At 54.2% G+C, this 21,158-nt stretch overlaps 1 protein-coding gene across 1 annotated transcript in view; it reads right to left on the reverse strand.

Annotated features, from left to right (window-relative positions):
- Nucleotides 1–21,158, reverse strand: part of LOC149325464 (thiol S-methyltransferase TMT1B-like) — a 35,872-nt gene that overhangs the window by 7,430 nt on the left and 7,284 nt on the right. Inside the window, exon 2 of the mRNA XM_089564295.1 lies at nucleotides 20,781–20,930. Coding sequence (XP_089420421.1) covers nucleotides 20,781–20,930 — 150 coding nt within the window. The remainder of the gene's footprint in view (nucleotides 1–20,780; nucleotides 20,931–21,158) is intronic.

Consider the following 21,158-nt stretch of genomic DNA (forward strand, 5'->3'; position numbering starts at 1 on the left):
CAGGGTAAGAGGTAGAGGCCGCGGAAGTGTCGCGGTCATGTTTTTGCTGCCACTGGGTCTGCGTGGTAAACGAGCGAGCAAGCTGACGGCATTCTTCGGCGTACCTGGCAGCGTCGGAGAGTGGCGTGGACTCGGAAATGTCGGGCCGGTAGCGAAGAAGAGTATCCATCGTACAGGGGGGGCTCGCGGCCGTACATAAGAAAGAAGGGAGAGAATACAGTAGTGGTTTGTGTCGCAGTGTTATATACGTAGGTGACGAAGGGAAGAACTTGGTCCCAGTTGGAGTGGTTGGCGTCGACGTACATGGACAGCATGTCACTGAGGGTTCGGTTGAAACGCTCGGTCAGGCTGTTGGTCTGAGGGTGGTAAGACGAAGCGGTTCGATGGATAATGCGGCATTCCTTGAGGAGGGCCTCAAGAGCGTCAGACAGGAATACGCATCCACGGTCGCTGAGGAGCACCATGGCGAAGAATCAGGTTCTTTAGAAGAAAGGAAGCTACGTCGCGGGCGGAGGCGGATGGTAATGGAGACGTTTCAGCATAACGTTGAGATGATCCACGGCCACGATAATCCAGCGGTGACCAGCGGGAGTGGGAGGGAGGGAGCCGTAGAGGTCTATGCCAACGCGGTCAGACGGGTGGGCAGGGCAGGGTAACGGCTGCAGTGGAGCAGGCGAGGTGTGAGGCGGACATTTACGCCGTTGACAGGATGGGCAAGATCACACAAAGTGGCGAACAAAGCGGTACATTCCACGCCAGTAGAATCGGAGACGCAGACGCGTGTAGGTTTTCAACACGCCGCCGTGGGCACACTGGGGGTCCGCATGGAAAGCGGCGCAAATGTCGGTGCGTAGATGGCGGGGGATCACTAGGAACCATTTGCGTCCGTCGAACAGGCAACTGCGACGATAGAGGAGACCGTCCCGAATATAAAAGTGACGGGCTTGACGTAAGAGGGAACGGGACGGATTATCAGTCGTAGGACTCGAAAGGAAGTTAATAAGAGTGGCCATTCAAGGGTCTTTCCGCTGCTCGGTGGACATGTCGACAGTGGCAAGCGGGGACAAGTCGTAAGGGGACGCAGGAGCAAGCGATGAAGCACTAGGTAGCGGCGAGCGGTAAAGAGCGTCCGCGTCATGATGCTTGAGGCCAGAGCAGTAAATGACATGAATGTCATACTCCTGCAATCGCAGAGCCAAGCGAGCTAGGCGGCCTGACGGGTCTTTGAGAGAGGCCAGCCAGCACAGGGCATGGTGGTCGGTTACTATACAGAACGAGCGACCGTAGACATAGGGACGAAATTTTCCAATGGCCCAAATGATGGCCAAACATTCTCGTTCGGTAACAGAATAGTTGGCCTCCGCTTTGCTCAAGGTCCGACTGGCGTAGGCGACCACATATTCACGGAAGCCAGGTTTGCGTTGGGTGAGAACGGCACCCAGTCCAATACCGCTGGCGTCAGTGTGGATCTCAGTAAGCGCAGTCGGGTCAAAGTGGCGCAAGATAGGAGGCGAAACCAAAAGGCGGCGCAAGGTGTCAAAGGCGTCACCGCAAGCAGGCGTCCACGCGGAGAGGTTCGAGCTGCCTGCGAGTAGCTGGGTCAGAGGAGCGATGATCGAGGCGAAATTCAAGATGAAGCGACGGAAGTACGAGCAAAGGCCAACGAAGCTACGGAGCTGCTTCAGTGAGGTGGGCTTCGGAGATTGGGCAACTGCACGAAGTTTGGCGGGGTCCGAAAGAATGCCGTCTTTAGAGACTACATGTCCTAAAATGGTCAGTTGTAGGGCAGCAAAGCGGCACTTTTTCAAATTCATCTGGAGCCCAGCGTCAGTAAGACAAGTCAGAACGCGCTCCAGGCGGATGAGATGAGAAGGAAAGTCCGCAGAAAAGACGACGATGTCATCGAGAGAGCAAAGACAACTCTCCCACTTGAGTCCACTAAGGATAGTGTCCATCAGGCGTTACAAAGTGCCGGGGCGTTGCAAAGGCCAAACGGCATGACGTTGAACTCATATAAGCCGTCAGGTGTTATGACGGCAGTTTTTGAGCGATCAGCGGCAGCCATGGGCACCTGCCAGTAGCCTGACCTCAAATCCAGCGAGGAGAAATACTCAGCTCCCTGCAAGCAGTCCAGGGCGTCATGGATTCATGGCAGGGGATAGACGTCCTTGCGTGTGATGTTGTTGAGCCGGCGGTAACCAACACAGAACCTGATGGAACCATCTTTCCTTTTTCCCAACACAACAGGAGACGCCCAGGGACTGTGGGAGGGCTGTATATTACCCAGACGGAGCATGTTGTCCACGTGATCAGAAATGACGCGGCGCTCAGAAGCCGAGACACGATAGGGGCGCTGGCGAAGAGGGGCGTGTGTACCGGTGTCGATGGTGTGCGCAACGACAGACGTACGGCCCAAGGCAGTCTGAGGATGATCTAAAGAAGAACTGAAGCGCTGGAGGAGGGCGGCGAGTTGATCACGTAGCGCGGGTGGAAGGTCGGCGTCAATGGCACGGTGGAAGACGTCGGAGGGCGGTGGATCATTCTTAACATCACAAGAGCTGAGCACATCGACATCGAAGGAAGCGGTGGTATCAAGAATAGGGTAGAGAAGGCAGGAATCAAGTTCTTCAATTCGCCCGAGGCATTCACCTCGGAGCACTGCTGACGGGCACGAAGATGGGTTCGAGACGTAAATTGCACTTTGTCCATGGTCGATCGTCAGAACAGCAAAGGGAAGCAGGAGGCAGGGATGGCGGGAAGCGGTTTCGGAAGCCGTGCAGAAAACAGTTGAATGAGTGACGCCGACACAGGAGAGGGGTACGAGGCCAGCAGAAAACGGAGGAATGTCGGTATCAGTCGCTACCACAAGTTTGGCAGACTGCGTAGGTACGTCGCAAGAGGGAGCGTCACACAGCGGAGAAAAGGCAATTTCAGCTCGAGCGCAGTCAATAACGGCACGATGTGTCGAAAGGAAGTCACATCCCTGGATGATGTCGTGTGAGGAGTGAGACAGCACAATAAACTCGATGGTGTACAAAACATCTTGAATGAGGACACGGGCCGAACATGCGGCTGAGGGATGAATGAGCTGTGATGAGGCGGTGCGAAGCGAAAAGTCAGAAAGTGGGGTAGTCACTTTTCGGAGTCAGCGGCAGAGAGCTTCACTTATAACAGATACTGCAGCGCCCATGTCAACGAGGGCGGGAACCTTGGCACCTTCCACGAACACTACGATTACATTAGCGGGACGACATGGAGGACTTGAGGAGTTCGAAACAAGCGCAGTTCTTGCCCCCGGAACTGCGGCTGTTAGTTTCCCTCAAGCGCGGAGCTAGAACGTCGCAGCATCGGAGAAGGGGAACGGCGTCGAGGGGAAGGCGATCGGCGAGCGGTGTAAATTTGGCGATCAGGGGAAACAAAGGGGGGACCAGGTGGCCTTCTCGGCGAGGATAGTTCGGCATCGTACGGGTAGGAGCGCAGATCAGGTCGAGAAGGCGGAAGGCGGAAGGCGCTGACGGCAAAGCCGCGCGACATGGCCGGGCAGACCACAGGCGTAACAGCTGGGTCGGTTGTCCCCAGTATGCCAGGGATTCGTAGGATGTGGGCGAACCGTTGAGAACGGAGCTTGAGACGGGGTTCAGACGGCGGCGGAGGACGGAGAGAAGGGCCGGCCTGGTAGGAATCGGATGCCGGCGTATGTCGTGGCCTGGCCACGGCTTGTGCGTACGTCAGGGGTGCTGTCACAGGCGGGATCACAGGGCTGGATGGTAGCAGATCAGCGACTTGGTCTTGCGCGACACGGCGAATGGTAGGAGCCAAAGACGGGGACGAGTCAAAAACTTGGCGGGCGGGGTCTTGAATATGTGATATGAGGGACAGCTGGCGAGCGACCTCTTCACGAGCGAAGGCTTTGATTTGGTTGAGGAGAGGGGAGTCCTCAGGAGTAGTACCGCCCAGGGCCAGTATGGAGAGGGCCTCGTCGCAGACACCGGCACGCCGTGTAGAAGCGCGCTGCTTGCGGAGCTCGTCGTAGCTCTGGCAAAGCTTAATAACCTCACTGACGGTGGTGGGATTTTTCGCGAGGAGCATCTGAAATGCGTCGTCAGCGATGCCTTTGAGGATGTGGTGGATCTTGTCCGCTTCTGTCATGGCGGCGTTGACACGTTTGCAGAGGTCAACGATGTCCTCAATGTAACTTGTGAAGGTCTCGACGGTGTGTTGAGCGCGGTCCCGTAAGCGCTGTTCGGCACGGAGCTTGCGCACCGCAGGGCGGCCGAACACTTCCGCAAAACTCTTCTTAAATACGGGCCAAGTGGGTAGGTCCGCCTCATGGTTTCGAAACCAGAGGTTCGCCACGTCCGTGATATAAAAGATGACGTTACTCAGCTTGATAGTGTCATCCCACTTGTTATAGCTGCTCACTCGCTGATACGATGAGAACCAGTTGTCAACATCTTGGTCGGCAGTGCCACTGAAGAGGGCAGGGTCACGCTGCCGGATGGCGCCAGAACAAATGACGGTGGTTGAACTGGCCGCCGGTGTTGGGGCAGTCTCATCTGGCATGGTTGACACAGGCGGCAGCGTACGGCTCCGGAGTTCCAGGTTGGTAGGGGACGCACCGCGCACCTCCACCAATTGTAGGGGTGCGTTTATTAGGCATCCTCAAGAGACCGAACCACCGTGCAGGATCTGGCAGCGTAGACGGGCGTAGCCAGCACCAAGAGAGCGGGGCAACCTCGTCGTCGTCAGGCGCAGCGTAGTGTCAGCGCACGGCGGTAGCGGAACCTGTCACAGTTGGCACACTACACACCTATTATTTTTTTCATAGCTCACTGCGTTGTAGTCTCTTTTTCTACCCTCTTCATTAGCCTCCACTTTTCTTCTCATAGGTGGATACCTGTAAGATACAGCTGTTATATACTATTCTCTTCAGGAACATTATTACACTGTCATTCATGATATGAGAGAACCTGCCAAAAGCGTTCCACTCTTATCTTATTCTTGTATTACACTCTCGTGTCCCGAATCTTGGTCACTAACTGCTCTAAACGGAGGTATTCTCTTACCACTTCCAGCACCTTGCTGGAAGTGGTGCTAAAAAACCTCTGCTTTGCTCTGTTATGCTCTGCTCGCCACTCATTGATCATGCTCTGCAATTCATCCTCGTCAGTTATTCGTTCCTGTGCTGCCTGTGTAGGTGGGTGTGTGGTCAGTGGCGTCTATGGAAGATACAGTTCGGTGGATGGGCAGAAAGGGGGGGGGGGGGGGTTGCGGGGGACGGATCGAGGATTGCGATGGCTGAGCAGGCATCCCTTAGATAAAGGGATCGAAAGGGGGGGAGGGGTAGACTTGGCTGGCGGATGGTGCGTCTTAAGTCTGAAGGCTTCACTCTCCGAGGCTAAGGACAGACACCTGAATTTTCACACTGTGTACTTGCTGGTGTTTTCACACTTAATGTGGCAGGTTCGCGAAGGTAACGCCAGCTAGAATATTCGCGCAACCTGCATACAGTGACAGTGTGGGTGATTGCAATGGGAATACGCACTTTCAAGAAACCTTAGGAGAGAAAGCTCAGTGCACTTTATTTAGGGACTTTGAACAGTTATGAAATTATTCGAAGAACTATGGCAGCTTCTCAGTTTTCCTAAACAAGCTAAAGATGTTACAAAGGGATCGTTAAGAAATAAGACGCATGCAAGTGCATAGAATCTGTGAGCCCCGGTTCACCAGCCTCGGAACTGGAGCTAGTATTGCCACGTTTCCACAAGCAGCCGCTGGGCGGCTGCTCTTCGCAAGTCGCGTGCACCGGCGAGTGAAAGAAGAAGAAGACCGTTTCCGGTCTCCTCTGGGTGCTCTTGGCTTGTTCTCCGGTGCCGTCCAGGTCAACCCCCCATTAAAGCCTTTCGGTTACGAGCCCCAACGGCTACGTAACACTGGTGGAGGTGCATTCAAGATCCCTTGACCCGGACCTCTTCTTGCAGCGGTTCATCGAGTCCCGACCGTCTCCCGCTGGTGTCTACGCCCGTACATCGCAGCAGCCGCCGCATTCACGCCCTCTACCCAGAGTTCGGTCTGCTTCCCCACCGCCGCCCCGTTGAGCTTCATCCCATGGCGCAGGCGAGTTCCCCTCATCTAACCCTCCAGCAGCCCCGTGTGCCGACCAGTTTCTATGGCGCTTCTGCTGAAGACATCGAGAACTGGCTTGAGCAGTTTGAACGAGTGGCCAACTTTAATCAGTGGAGTTCTGCCATGAAGCCGCGCAACGTATACTTCGCGCTGGAAGACGTCGCCAAAACCTGGTGCGAGAACCGGGAGACCGAGCTTCAAAGCTGGGATGCCTTCCGCCAGCTGCTGCGCGATGCGTTTGCCAGCCCCGACCACCGCGATCGAGCGCACCGCCTCCTGGAAGCCCGTATCCAAAAGCCCAACGAGAGCGTCGCCATGTGTGCTGAGGACGTGACCCGTCTTTGTCGGCGGATGATCCCGACATGACGGAGGCCGCGAAGTTGCACCACCTGATGCAGGGGGTAAAACAACATCTTTTCGCTGGTTTGGTCCGGAATCCCCCCCCCCCCCCCCCCCCCCCCCCCCCCAGACCGTTGCCGACTTCATCAGCAAAGCATCCCTTATTGAGCAAGCCCTGCAGCAACGTTCCCGACGTAACGAGACTACGCGCGTTCGGCCCTTCAGCTCAGTGGCCGCTTCGTGCAGCGATAGCGAACATTCCTTTTTGCGAGAGTTGATCCCCGACGTAGTTCGCGAGGAGCTCCGGAAACTCCACATCATGTCGCCTGATCCGACAGCCGCTGCCGTCACTGAAGTCGTGCGCGAGGAGATCCGGCAAGCGTTTGCGCCGCCTCAGTTGCTGCCAGAACCACGCCGTCTGAGTCATGCAGCAGCTGTCCGTCAGCCCGCGGTGCCTCCCGCGCAGCCTCTGCCATTCGACTCGCAGCCGCCGTCCGTTCTGCCGCCACCCTCCTACCAGCGGCCATCGCAGCCGGGACTCGCCATGCAACCACCGGTCCGGAAGGCAGACATCTGGCGCACTCCTCGTCAGCGGCCGCTCTGCTTCCACTGTGGGGAAGCCGGCCACCTGTATCAGCGCTGCCCCTACCGCGAACTAGGGCTTCAGGGACTTTCACGTGACGCCCCGCGCCCACGGTTCGGTACGGGACCTCGGGAAATCGAGGAATACCTTGCTGCCCGGCAGACTTCACCGAACGGCCGCCAACGGTCACCTTCTCCCGGCGGCTACTCGTCACCTAGCCGTCGTACTTTCAGCGATGCGCTGAGGGGGCGGTCGCCAAACCCACGCTGGGGAAAATGAAGGCGGTGACCTCAGGGGGGCGGATTGCTGACAAACGAAACCGACGTCCCGAATACTCCCCCGTGACGACGCAGCGTGAGTCCGTGACTCCGAGCTTCCCGCATACCGATGACAAAGCTAGCGCCGACCTTCCAATGCTTGTTGACGGGCACGCAGTGACTGCTTTAGTAGATACTGGAGCAGACTTCTCAATAATCAGCAAGAAATTCGCGGATCGGCTCGCAAAAGTTAGGACTGAATGGCCTGAATCCCAAATTCGTACTGCTGGTGGCCACCTTATGACACCGTTAGGGCGTTGCACTGCACGAGTTACCATTGCTGACTCCGTGTTTGTTGCGGTTTTCGTTATTCTGCCCAAATGTTGCAAGGACCTCATCCTCGGCCTTGACTTTTTACGACAGCATGGTGCCGTCATTAAGGTTCCTCTCCGTTTGGTCACGTTTTCACCGCCTGCACCGACTTCCTCAGACGCCGAACGACGGCACGCACCTTTGCGCATCCTTGACGCGGTTGTAAGCATGCCGCCGCGCTCATGTACCCTCGTTACCGTCAGGTGCGATGACCAGTTCAGTGTTGCAGTGGTGGCCGAACAGAACACTGAACTCCTGGTCCATCAAGGCATCTGTGTTGCCTGCGGTATCGTCCATCTGACCAACGGCCTCGCGGGTGTACTTCTGACAAACTTCGGCAATGAACAACAACGCATCGCTAAAGGGACCGCGGTCTCCTACTTGGAAGATATCGCTGAAACTTCTGATTGCATCGCATTCCAGGCCGGGACATCCGCCAGCCGAACGGCCCAATTCGCCCTCGATGTGAACCCCGCTCTATCACCAACCGAGAGGGATCTACTCGTCGGGCTGCTCTGTCAGTTTCAGGACTGTGTTGTGTTGTGTTGGGTTTATTGGCGCATAAGCAGCTAAGGCTATCATGTGCCAAGAACACTGTTTCAGGACTGTTTCTCGTCTGCCTCCGTGGTCAAGCAGACGCCCCTCACCAAGCACCGCATAAGAACCGACGAACGTATCCGACCAGTCCGACAGAACCCATACCGAGTGTCACCGCGGGAACGCGAAGTCATCGCTCAGCAGGTAGATGAAATGCTGAATGACGGTGTCATACAGCCATCGAGGAGTCCCTGGGCTTCACCTGTCGTCTTGGTTAAGAAGAAAGACGGCAGTCTGAGATTCTGTGTTGAGTACCGCAAACTTAACCAGGTCACAAAAAAATGACGTCTACCCGCTACCACGCATTGATGACTCTGTTGAGGATTTTGCGGGGTCGCAGCGGAGCACCAGAGAGAGACGACCAGCGTGGCAGGCTTCTAGTTCCGAACTGCCTGTGCCGGGCGTGCGCTCCGAGCACGCGCTGTAACGCCGATCTCAGCGCCGGCGCTTTATAACGTCGCCGGGCGCTATAGGGCCCCCCGCCTAGACGGAACGGTGAAATTTGCGCGCCGACGGGGCAGAGATAGAGTAGCCAGAGATGGAGAGTCCGGTAAGTTCATGTATGGTGCCGGGAAGAGCCGTCGGGTGGAGTGCGCGGGCTCATGTGGACGAGCCTGGCTGCTTCGCAACGGGCAAATGGTGCTGGGTGCCGAGTTGACAAAGGACATGGGGCAGGGAAGGCCAAGGTCGGGCCGTCACCGACTGTGGTGCTGCCCGCGGACACAAGTGTCGTCGGTGTTGGAACGTTGGAGCCGGTGTCGGTGGAAATCTGGCGCGCCCAGTACGTCGTCACAAGCGCTGGAGTGGGCGAAACGGCTCCGTGGACTGACAGCAGCTGTGTTTTGACCATCGACACAACGGTGACAGCTGTGACTATGCCGGAGGAAGTTGCTGGGCTCAATGCAAGGTGCTTGGGTGAAGCTGGAGTGACAGTCCGGAGCGACTGGCCAGTGCTGATTCGCGGGTGGGCATGGTCGGCTGTGGGTGGCTGCAGCCGTATAGCTGAGATTGCTACGTCAGACGGCTGGCTGACAGAAAGAGACACAGCTGGTGGTTGGAGAGTTACCACACTACTCGGTGGGTGTAGCTCTACCATTCGTTGCCGAAGGGGGCTCAAGTCAGGCACCAAAAACGCTTGCTGCGGCAGTGTCGAGCTGCCAGGGTCAGACTCCGAGAACCGTTTGAGCGTAATGAGGGCTTGGGGTGGGGCCTCTTGGGCAGGCGGTGTGGCCGCCGAGGTAGTGGGGCTGGTATGTGGCATATGCTGCGGTGGCGGCAAACTCACTTCGCCTCTAGCACGATCGCTCAGGTCAGTGACTGACGACTTTAGGGGAATGAGCGATGAGGCGGCAGGTGAGCGTTCGGCTGGCAGCGATGGTACGCAGTAAGGTACAGGCGTTGGCGGAGTGGGGCACTCGTTGAGGAAGAGCTCGACTGATGGCGGCACTATTGCAGATGAGAGAAGTTGCTCACCGGGCTGTGCCGTAGACGCTATATCGTCCTTTTGGGAGGCGGTATGGCCGGAGGCGTGCATTTGTCGGAGGAGGTGCATTTGTCGCTGAGTTCGCTGACGTGGCAAACCGCGGTGGGCCAGGCACCTCACCGAGCTGCTGAGGGAATGACTGCGGAGTTCGGGCCATGGAGTCGTCGCACAGCGCTGCTATTGTAACCGGGGTCACCACTGTTGAGGACTTTGCGGGGTCGCAGCGGAGCACCAGAGAGAGACGACCAGCGTGGCAGGCTTCTAGTTCCGAACTGCCCGTGCCGGGCGTGCGCTCCGAGCACGCGCGGTTCATCTTTATTTTTTTCTAGCGCGCGCTGTAACGCCGATCTCAGCGCCGGCGCTTTATAACGTCGCCGGGCGCTATAACTCCTTGTACCGGCTGCGCCATGCGCGCTACTTCTCCTCGCTCGATCTCAAAAGCGCTTATTGGCAGATCGAAGTAGATGAACGGGACGGTGAGAAGACCGCGTTTGTCACGCCGGATGGACTTTACGAGTTCAGGGTCCTACCGTTTGGATTGTGCTCCGCTCCAGCGACATTCCAGCGAATGATGCACGCAGTCTTATCCGGCCTTAAATGGCAAACTTGTTTAGTATATCTGTACGGCGTTATTGTGTTTTCCCCAACGTTCGAGGAACACCTCCAACCCCTTCCCACCGTGCTACGGGCTATACGATCTGCCGGCGTCACGTTAAAACCTGAAAAGGGCCACTTCGGTTATGAAGAGCTCCTGTTCCTGGGCCACGTCGTCAGCCGTCGAGGTGTTCCGCCCGATCCCACCAAAACTGCAGCCGTCGCCAACTTCCCTACTCTCTCCGACAAGAAAACAGTCCGGCGTTTTTTGGGACTCTGCGCCTATTACCGCCTATTCATTGCAAACTTTTCACGAATTGCTGCCCCGTTGACGCGTCTCACCCGAGAAGATGTCACCTTCGCCTGGACAGAGGAACAGCAAAAGGCATTCGATGAATTTCGGCACCGCTTGCAAACAACGCCTGTGCTTGCCCACTTCGATGCCCATGCCGAGACACTGGTTCACACGGATGCAAGCAATGTAGGCCTCGGCGCTGTGCTCGTACAGTGGCAGGACGGCGCTGAGCGAGTGATCGCGTACGCTAGCCGGACTTTGTCCCGTGCTGATTCCAATTATTCCACCACCGAGAAAGAATGCCTGGCTGTTGTCTGGGCAATGATGAAATTTCGCCCCTATCTTTATGGCCGCCGCTTCCAGGTCGTGAGCGACCATCATTCTCTTTGCTAGTTAACGAACTTGCGCGATCCCTCTGGGCGCCTTGCACGTTTCAGTTTACGTCTACAGGAGTTCGACATGACCATCGTGTATAAGTCCGGGCGTCAGCACGACGATGCCGACTGCTTGTCCCGTTCGCCTATCCAGTCGGCGAACGAAGACGAAGAGCCCCACTTTCCTTTTTGGTCTGCAAACTCTCCTTTTGTTTATTAAAAAGTTTTCACCACCACCACCACCCTCTTATCGCAACTGTCGGCGCAGTCGCTGTTTCGCAGCACCAATGTGAGTTCCCGGGGCTCGCACCATTCATCGACTTCCTGAAAGCCCGTACTACGGAAGTACCCGTCCCTTCGCCAGAACGCACTCCTCGTTTTGTCTCCTAAACGACGTGCTGTACAAGATCAACTTTTCTCCAACGGGAAGGGATTATCTCCTCGTCGTGCCAGGGAATCTCCGCGACGAAGTCTTGCAGGCATGTCATGATGAGCCCACCGCCGGTCACCTCGGCTATGTTCGAACTTTGGCTCGCATTCAAAAGAGTTTTTACTGGCCCAAACTTGCGGCGGCAGTGCGCCACTATGTACGAACGTGCCACGATTGCCAGGGACGGAAAATACCGTCTGTAAGGCCAGCTGGTTTACTGCAGCCTGTCGAAGTGCCCAGACTTCCATTCGAGCAGGTTGGCATGGACTTGTTGGGCCCTTGTACAACTTCCTCCTCGGGCAACCGTTGGATAATAGTCGCTACCGATTACCTCACGCGCTATGCTGAAACAAAGGCCCTCGAACGAGGCACGGCAGCCGAAGCAGCGAAATTTTTCGTCGAGCGCACCGTCCTCAGGCACGGCGCCCCGTCAGTTTTCATAACGGACAGAGGCACGGCTTTCACGGCCAAGCTGCTGGAATCAGTCATGCAGCTGAGTGGCACTACCGACCGTAAATCCACCGCCTACCATCCACAGACGAATGGCCTGACCGAACGTCTGAACAAAACTCTCGCCGACATGCTGTCTATGTACGTGGATGTTGAACATCGGTCTTGGGATGACATCCTATCGTACGTCACATTCGCGTACAATACGGCGCAACAAGAGACCACGCGCATGACGCCCTTCTCTCTGTTGTATGGCCGCGAAGTGTCCACCATGCTAGAAGCCATGTTGCCCCATCACGGCCATGCTCCCGAAATTGGAACCGATGAATTTACTCAGCGCGCAGAAGCAGCACGGCAGCTTGCGCGACTGCGCATCCGGAACCAGCAAGGCCGAGACGCTCGGCGTTACAATCACCGCCACCGAGTAGTGACCTTCGCACCGGACGACAGGGTGTGGGTGTGGACTTCGATTCGACGCCAAGGACTCTCCGAGAAACTGCTAAAGCAGTACTTCGGTCCCTACAGAGTGGTCCGTCAGCTGAGTGACGTCACACACGAACTTCTTCCCGACGGCTCTTCTACCACTCATCGCCGCCAGCAGAAACCCGAAGTCGTCCACGTCGTGCGAATGAAGCCGTACTTTTCGCGTGAGCTCCGCTAGCAGCCTACCGCCACGCCATCACCGCATGCTTCTTGTGACTGTTCATTTTCTCACCGTCCTTGCTTACGCACTGCTTATTTTCTTCCATGTTCTCGTGAACTGCTTTTCTTACCTTCTTTTCTTGCGCATGCATCGGGTTGATGTTTTTTTTTTTTTAGGGAGGGGGGTAATGCCACGTTTCCACAAGCAGCCGCTGGGCGGCTGTTCTTCGCAAGTCGCGTGCACCGGTGAGTGAAAGAAGAAGAAGATCGGTTCCGGCCTCCTCGGGGTGCTCTTGGCTTGTTCTCCGGTGCCGTCGAGGTCAACCCCCCATTAAAGCCTTTCGGTTACGAGCCCCAACGGCTACGTAACAGTATCTTAAACTTTAAGTGTTGACAGAATTTTAAACCTAGTTTTAAAAAGATATAGATGTTAAACATATTGCTGCTAAAATAAGCTTAAATTCTTTTCACATTCGGATGAATTTCTGGCTTATCAAAGTTTAGTTTCTTAGGTCAGATCCTTGGGCAAGCATGTACATTGTACCTTAGTAGAAAAACCGCGCGGAAACACGGGACGATAAAGAAGGCGACGTCACAGCGCGCTAACCAGCAACTCTTGTCTATTCCGCCAGCAGTTAAATATACATATAGCTAGGAAAACACCTAATACAACAGAAAAAAAACAATGTAAAACCCTGATAAAGCATCAATGACTGAAGATGCTTTGCATAAGTCACAAGAAAAGGTGAATTATTTCTTTCTCAAGTTGTCCAATGAATGGCTTGCTGACACATGATTCAGCGGAGAGACCAGAGAAACGTCAGTACGCCATTCATGAAACTGCTTGACAAAGAAATAAGTTATCTTTCGTTTTGACTGGTGCAAAGCACCAACTATTGCACCTTCTGTATCAGGGTTGCCTGTAAGTTCTTGTTTTGGTTGTTTAGCTGTTTTCGAGGAATATATATTTTTCTTGTGGCGAATTAAAAGAGTTGCTAGTTAGCGCAGCACGTTTTTCCGCCTTGTTCTTTCTCGTTTCGGGTTCCAGCGCTGTTTTTTTCTTCTTAAGCAAAGTCATTTAAGTCAGGTAATTCCAGTCGCTTTTTCCAGCGAATATAACTTACTATTAGTGCATGTTTCTTTGGGGAGCATGAAGTGCTGTATATATTGCTCATTTGTATTATAAACACTGTATAAATGGTAGCATGCACCAAGAAACTTCTCACTCAAGGCACTAGATACTTTACATGCGCGTCGTTTAGCGTTGAGGGCCCGGCATCTCTACGTTCGTAACTGTGCATTTCCTCTTCAAATTCAAACGATGCTTCAGTTATAAGCTCGGGGAACAGTTATGCCTGGAAGCGAGTTTTTCCCGACAACATTGGGCCCGAAGCACAGGCCTTGGTGAGGGTAAATGCAAAGTTGTTAAAAAGATTTAACCACTGCAAAAGAATCCCAGACTAGACAGTAGCTGAGATAAATTTATCCGTCAGTAGGCATGGGTCAAATACTCTCAGATTTGTTTTCGTGTTTGAGCTCTGTTAGCGCCCGGGTTCAGGAAAGAACGTCCCCGGAATAAAAATGTCCGGGTAAGAGATGTTCGGGGAAAAAAGCACCCGGAAAAAACGTCCTCATTTTTGAAGCAGTTAAAAAAGCCCGCAGACGGGTGGCACCAAATGTCCTGTAGCCCCCTGTGACTTGACCATCCGCTTTGCATGCGGGTAGTGGCCGCTGTGCCACCCTAGTCCTCGGCGGCCCTACTGCCGCCGAGGACCCATGGGGTTTTTAATGGGCGCAAGCTTTCCCCTTTTCTCGTGCTCAGCCTATCTTTCTGTTGTGTCCCCTTATTGCTTTTGTGTGTGTGCGCCCCCGCGTCCTCCTCCTAACGACAGTTCGCATCCTCCTCCTAACGACCACTCAATCCTCCTCCTAACGACCACTCGCATCCTCCTCCTAACGACCGCTTGCCCCTCGTCGCACGCTGTCGCCGGATGCCCCCCCACGGTGCGCCCCCGCACCCTCCTCCTGTTCTGGGAAGCCACTCCCTGCCGTGGACGCTTCTCCACTCCCTCCTTTCTTCGGGCGGCCAGTTCGGCTCCTGCCTCGGTCGACGCTGGTCGCACCCTCATCAGCTTTAAATAAACAAAGTCTTAAAGTACCGTGTGCGTCTTTCGCTGCATTCAACACAGCGACCGGACACGACAGTGGCGACGAGAAAGTGGATTCGACCCGCGCTACGCAACGCTATTGACAAGCCATGGCTACGCGAGGGTTTCCCAATCAGATACCAGAATTCAACGGCTCATCGTGGTCATCGTGGGTTGGACGCCTTCAGTTCTACTTTGAAGCTAACAACATCACAGACCCAGCCTTGAAGAGGGCCAACCTGCTGACGCTGTGCGGGGAGCAGACCTACGATACTGTCTGCGCCCTTATTCAGCCAAGCACACCAGCGGCAGTGTCTTACGACGACATCGTAAAAGCGCTGCAAAAGCACTACGACCCAAGGCCATCCGAGGTCTACAGCCGGGCTCGCTTCCAACGACGAGATCAACTGGGAGGAGAAACTGTGAGCGCCTACGTAGCCGCGCTCAAGAAGCTCGCTGCCGACTGCAATTTTGGAACGCTGTCGACAACAGCTACCGGGCAGGAGGGAGACGCAGCTTCTTCTGCTAACACCACCATGCTTCCCTTGGACGTGATGTTACGCGACAGATTTGTGTGCGGACTGAGTGACGAGTCACTGCAGCAGCGCCTGTTCGCTGAGAAGGACCTCACATTCAGCAAAGCTTACGACATCGCCGTTCGAGCGGAGAGCGCCGGTCACCAGCAGAGAGGGATTCGCCGGAACACCGAGCCGGTACACCAGACAAGCAACCAGGTGCGCAAGCCTTCTGTTGTTGTTAAATCGGTCAAAAAGGCACAACGCTGCTGGCGGTGTGACGACCAACACAACCCCCAAGGATGTCGATTCCAGTCAGCCACGTGTAATTTTTGCCACAAGCGAGGGCATATCGAAAGAGCATGCATTACGAAACGGAGACTTGCCAAGATAAAGTCACCTTCCCAGCCTAATCACAGCGTCAACGCCTCAGAGAATACGCCGCTATCTGATCTCCATGGAACAACATCAGCAACACCATCTGTGTTGTACGACCTGAACACCATGAATCTCGGCACGCGACCGAAGATTTTTACAGAAGTAAGCGTACATCACCAGCTGATTAAGTTCGAGGTGGACTCCGGCGCAGCCTGTACTCTGATCAGTGAGGACACGTTCCGAACTTCATGGCCATCTGACGCACCCGCCCTGCAACAAGACGACACGCACCTGCGAACGTGGTCAGGACAGAATCTGCCACTATTGGGCTCTGCCAACGTGCAGGTTAACTACAACGGCCAGACCCATACGCTACCTCTGCTTGTTGTGAAGGGCACAGGATCAAGCCTTCTAGGGAGAAATTGGTTTTCTCCACTAGGCGTGATGATATGCGGCATACACCAGACGCCGAGCCAGAACATGGTTGAGCAACTGCAAGAGAAATACGAAAGAGTATTCTCGGAAGAGATTCCAGGAAACGAAGGGCCCCCGGTCACACTGGAGTTGTTGGACAACGCGCAACCCAAATTTCTGAAGGCCAGGCCGGTGCCGTTTGCTCTCCGAGATTCAGTTGAAAAAGAGTTGGACAAACTGGAGCAGCAAGGTGTCATCGAGCCGACGCAGCATTCAAAATGGGCCACACCACTTGTCGTAGTTCGCAAGAAGAACGGAACCATACGCCTCTGCGGAGACTACCGGAGCACCGTCAATCTTGCGTCTAAAGCGTCCTCTTACCCGCTACCGACACCTGAAGAAGTATTCAGTGTACTACGTGGCGCAAGAGTCTTCAGCACATTAGACCTCACCCAGGCGTATCAGCAGCTGAAGGTGAGCGAGTCAACTGCTGAATTATTGGCAATTAACACACTGAAAGGCTTGTACAAAGTCAAGCGACTGCCTTTTGGCGTAGCTGCAGCCCCGGCCATATTTCAAAAATTCATGGAGACAGTGCTTCAGGGCATCCCAGGAGTTTGTGTCTACCTTGACGATGTCATCATCAGTGGCACTTCCACTGAAGAGCATGCAGTGCGCCTAGAGCTCGTTCTCGAAAGGCTAGCAAACGCTAATTTGTGCATAAGCAAATCGAAGTGCTGTTTTGCGGTGCCAGAGGTGCAATTTCTGGGACACCGAATTGATGCGGAAGGCATTCTCCCTACCGAGGACAAAGTGCGAGCGATCACAGAAGCACGAGCTCCAACAAACAAGCAGGAGCTACAGGCTTTTCTCGGACTCTTGACGTTCTACGACCGGTTCTTGGAACAAAGAGCTACCGTGGCCAACGACTTATACCAACTCCTTCGGAAAGATGTGACATGGACATGGTCGCCACGCCATCAGCAGTCATTCGATGCCCTGAAAGACCTGATTCAAAGATGTACAGTCCTCCGCCACTACGACGAAAGGAAGCCTCTGCTTTTGGCTTGCGACGCATCACCGTACGGAGTCGGCGCGGTTCTATCGCAAACTGACGAGCAAGGAAGGGAAGCTCCCATCGCCTTCGCCTCACGTACGTTGTCGCAAGCAGAACGCAACTACGCGCAACTTGACAAAGAAGGGCTAGCCATCGTCTACGCGGCGACACATTTTCACCAGTACATTGCCGGCCGGAAGGTGACCTTTATAACCGATCACCGACCGCTATTGGGCATTCTGGGACCACAAAGGCCTATGCCACCAACTTTGTCTCCGCGAATGACACGTTGGTGCATCAAACTCTCAGCGTACGACTACGCTCTGGTCTACCGCAATGGGAGTAAACATCAAAACGCCGATGCGCTAAGCCGTCTGCCACTAGACGCAACTGTTGACGAACCATTTCCACCAGGAGACGTTCTGATGTTCGAAGCACTGCCAGAACCTCCGCTTACAGCAGGCACAGTTGCAGCATCTACGCAGAAGTGCGCAGCTCTCCGGCTAGTTTACACAGCTGTTCAACAAGGCAACGTGCATAAACTCAAAGGGGACAACTTCGACGCTTACCGCAGGCGAGCTACAGAGTTGAGCACCCATCGCGGCTGCATCATATTTGGGTCCCGAGTTGTGATGCCGAGAGAACTACGCGCACAAGCTATGTCTCTCATCCACGCCGGACATCGGGGCATCGTTGCAATGAAAAAGTGTGCCAGAAGCTACATGTGGTGGCCTGGCATTGACAACGACATCGAAACAGTGGTGCGAGAATGCAAGCCTTGCCAGAGCAGCCGGAGCGCCCCGCCGAAAGCTCCTGTCCCAGAATGGGAAAAGCCAGACACACCATGGCACACACTGCACATTGATTTTGCAGGACCAATTGAGGGCTGCACCTTCCTTGTGGTCGTAGATGCCTACACAAAGTGGCTTGAGATAAGGCAAATGGGACAGACGACTTCGGCAGCAGTCATTGACAACCTCCGATCACTATTTGCAACGTTCGGCCTGCCGCGCAAGGTAGTGTCGGACAACGGAACACCGTTTGTGTCTGCGGAGATCCTCAAGTTTTATCGCGACAACGGGATCTCATCAGTTACATCGGCCCCCTACCACCCAGCGACAAACGGACAAGCCGAGCGCTACGTAGCCGAGCTAAAACGCGCCCTTGAAAGAGATCAGACAGGCTCGCTGCAGCGCCGCCTTGCGCGCTTTCTCTTCAAGCAGCACACGACGGTTCAGAGCACAACAGGCGAGACCCCCTCGAAAATGATGTTCGAGCGTGAAATGCGAACCCAGCTCACAGCCATCCTCCCCGAGCCAAAGGCAGAGACGTTCCGGAAAGAAAAAGCAATTCCGCGCTGCGGCACGCTTAATGAGGGGCAGCGCGTCCTCGCCCGACAGTTTCTGAAAAAGCCACGCTGGGAGGAAGCTACAATTGTCAGACGCATAGGCCTGCGCTCTTGGCTCGTCAACATACATGGCACAGTAGCACGCCGACATCTCAACCAGCTGCGTAGATTTACGACGCCGTCTGAGAGCTGTCCGCCAGCGGAGAGAACACGTGCACCATTTTCCCACATAGCCTGGCACCTCTTCCCGGAAGAAGAGACTTCGCCCAGGACAGACCCAGGAGACACAGCGAACAACAGCCAGCCTACAAGTGTTTCTCCCCCGAGCGCACAAAGCCAGCGCGCCTCCACGCGTGAGCGCCGACCCCCTGCACGATACCAGGCAACTTTCTAAGGGGGAAGGAAGTGTTGTGTCCCCTTATTGCTTTTGTGTGTGTGCGCCCCCGCGTCCTCCTCCTAACGACAGTTCGCATCCTCCTCCTAACGACCACTCAATCCTCCTCCTAACGACCACTCGCATCCTCCTCCTAACGACCGCTTGCCCCTCGTCGCACGCTGTCGCCGGATGCGCCCCCACGGTGCGCCCCCGCACCCTCCTCCTGTTCTGGGAAGCCACTCCCTGCCGTGGACGCTTCTCCACTCCCTCCTTTCTTCGGGCGGCCAGTTCGGCTCCTGCCTCGGTCGACGCTGGTCGCACCCTCATCAGCTTTAAATAAACAAAGTCTTAAAGTACCGTGTGCGTCTTTCGCTGCATTCAACACAGCGACCGGACACGACACTTTCATTACATGTAGTACGGATATGCAGTGCGATCTGAACTGGATATTTGTCTGCACTGGTTCTATGCTAATATCCGAGGTAGTGCTTTAATTGTGGACTGTTCCCCAAGAGACTAATACCAGAAGCTTCCAAAGAATGACTAGACTGCTTTGGTTCGTGACATGTTTCCGGTTACTACAGGCGGGCAAAGAGAGCTGGAACATGAAAACATTCTGCGAATACTTCCCCCTCATCCCCTTGTAATGTGAAGCGTCCACTCGGCCACTGCTGATGGACACAGGGCCAACAACCCAGCAACATTGTATGCCACAGCGATTGCACCCATCGGCTTGGAAGTGAGTAAACAACGAAAATATTCCTCGCGTTCATCGCCGACGCTGATGCTGTGACAAACGTAATGACTGTCATCTAATACCCCGAGACGTCCCGAACGGATCAGTGGTCAGTGTTACTAGCACTCTTAAAAATTTTAGAGAACACTGGCGGTATGAAATAGAGGTACAGCCACAATCATTTAAAACAGTGGCTCAGGCGTATAACAGGCCACTTTAATTCTAATCTAGCCTGCACATTCACACCACCATCCCCGTGCAACTGTGGGGTGTTCACAAAAAAATTAAGGCAGCGTAAACAGAGTGGCTGAGGCCAACTGTGTCTCTAGGTTGTTGGAGCCTCCAGCGAAGATACCGGAGGAAGCGCTTTGCTGTTTCGCTTTTCGGGGAATGACCTGCACTAATTCACCGTAGTGTGGTCTGGTACTTCAAGATACTTCATGCTTACATCAGTTGTCATAGTCAAAGAACAGTCCACTAAACAGAGCAACGTTATCCAAATAGGAACCCTAAAAGGTCATTCTATTGGTGACATTTCACCTGAGGACTCCTTTTGGGGTGATGTTTTTTTCGGGGACGAATGTGCCGGAAACATTTTTTTCCTTCACCAGGTAGCGACCACTGCGCGCTATCTCACCCATGACCGACAGTTTTCTGTGTATTAGGGCATTACAATAAAATGGCGCGCTTTAATAGGTGCTAACCCGCATGAACAGTACTTTTAATTTTTGCTGATCAATTATTAGTTTAATGCCTAACTACACCAACTGCAGGACAAGTGACCATTTTATATCCCTCCAATAAACCGTACCCTGTGCCAGCTACGGCCGCGTTATCTGCATAAACTTCGTGATTACATCCCGTCACCTGACTTTCTGCCATCCCCTGATGCACATGCCGCCTATTGAAATCAATTACGTTACACTTAGGTGTTGTTATACTAATAAGATCTGCCACCCAGTGCCAGTTTTCTAACTTATTGCAACTTATTTTCGTTAAACAATTTTTTCACATCAGTTTTCACGAATATATCAATAAAAACATCTCATGTGAACGAGTTATTTCTTGTTTTAGAGCTACATACGGCAAATTCAGATCTATCTTCACAAGTTTAATATCGGAGTTATTCACGTGCCTATAACGCAGTACTCGCACCCATGGCCTGTGAAATCCCCATGACAGAGAGACTGAGGGACAAAGGCGGGTGCCAAGCTTCAGAGGTGACAAGAAACCGGCGCACTCTTTATCGAGAGTGGGAGAGACTCACCTTGGCCAGAACTCTCTTGACCTCCTGGAGAAGCAGGCGGCCGTCATCGGCGGAGCACAGCACGAATGTCATGAGAACTGCATCGAAGTGGTCGTCCGGAAGACCGCGCATGTCTTCGCCATGACCGCAGATGGAATGCTCCAAGTTCACCTGGAAGCCAGGAGGGAACAAGGTTGAATGTGTGAAACGATATATCTTTCAATGGTCACTTTCCCAACTAAGGCCTCAATCATGCTACTCAGTAATCTATCAGTGGTTAATAATTCAAACACACCATTACACACTAGTGACGAGTTCGGTCTTATTGCTAGGGATAGCACAGACAGTAGTCTGTGCTGCATAGAAGTCCCGACCTAGCTTGTACGGCAGGCTTTTTAA

Source organism: Amblyomma mixtum, chromosome 10 (assembly GCF_055824585.1).
Source record: "Amblyomma mixtum isolate Tamu chromosome 10, ASM5582458v1, whole genome shotgun sequence".
Taxonomy (NCBI): Eukaryota; Metazoa; Arthropoda; class Arachnida; order Ixodida; family Ixodidae; genus Amblyomma; species Amblyomma mixtum.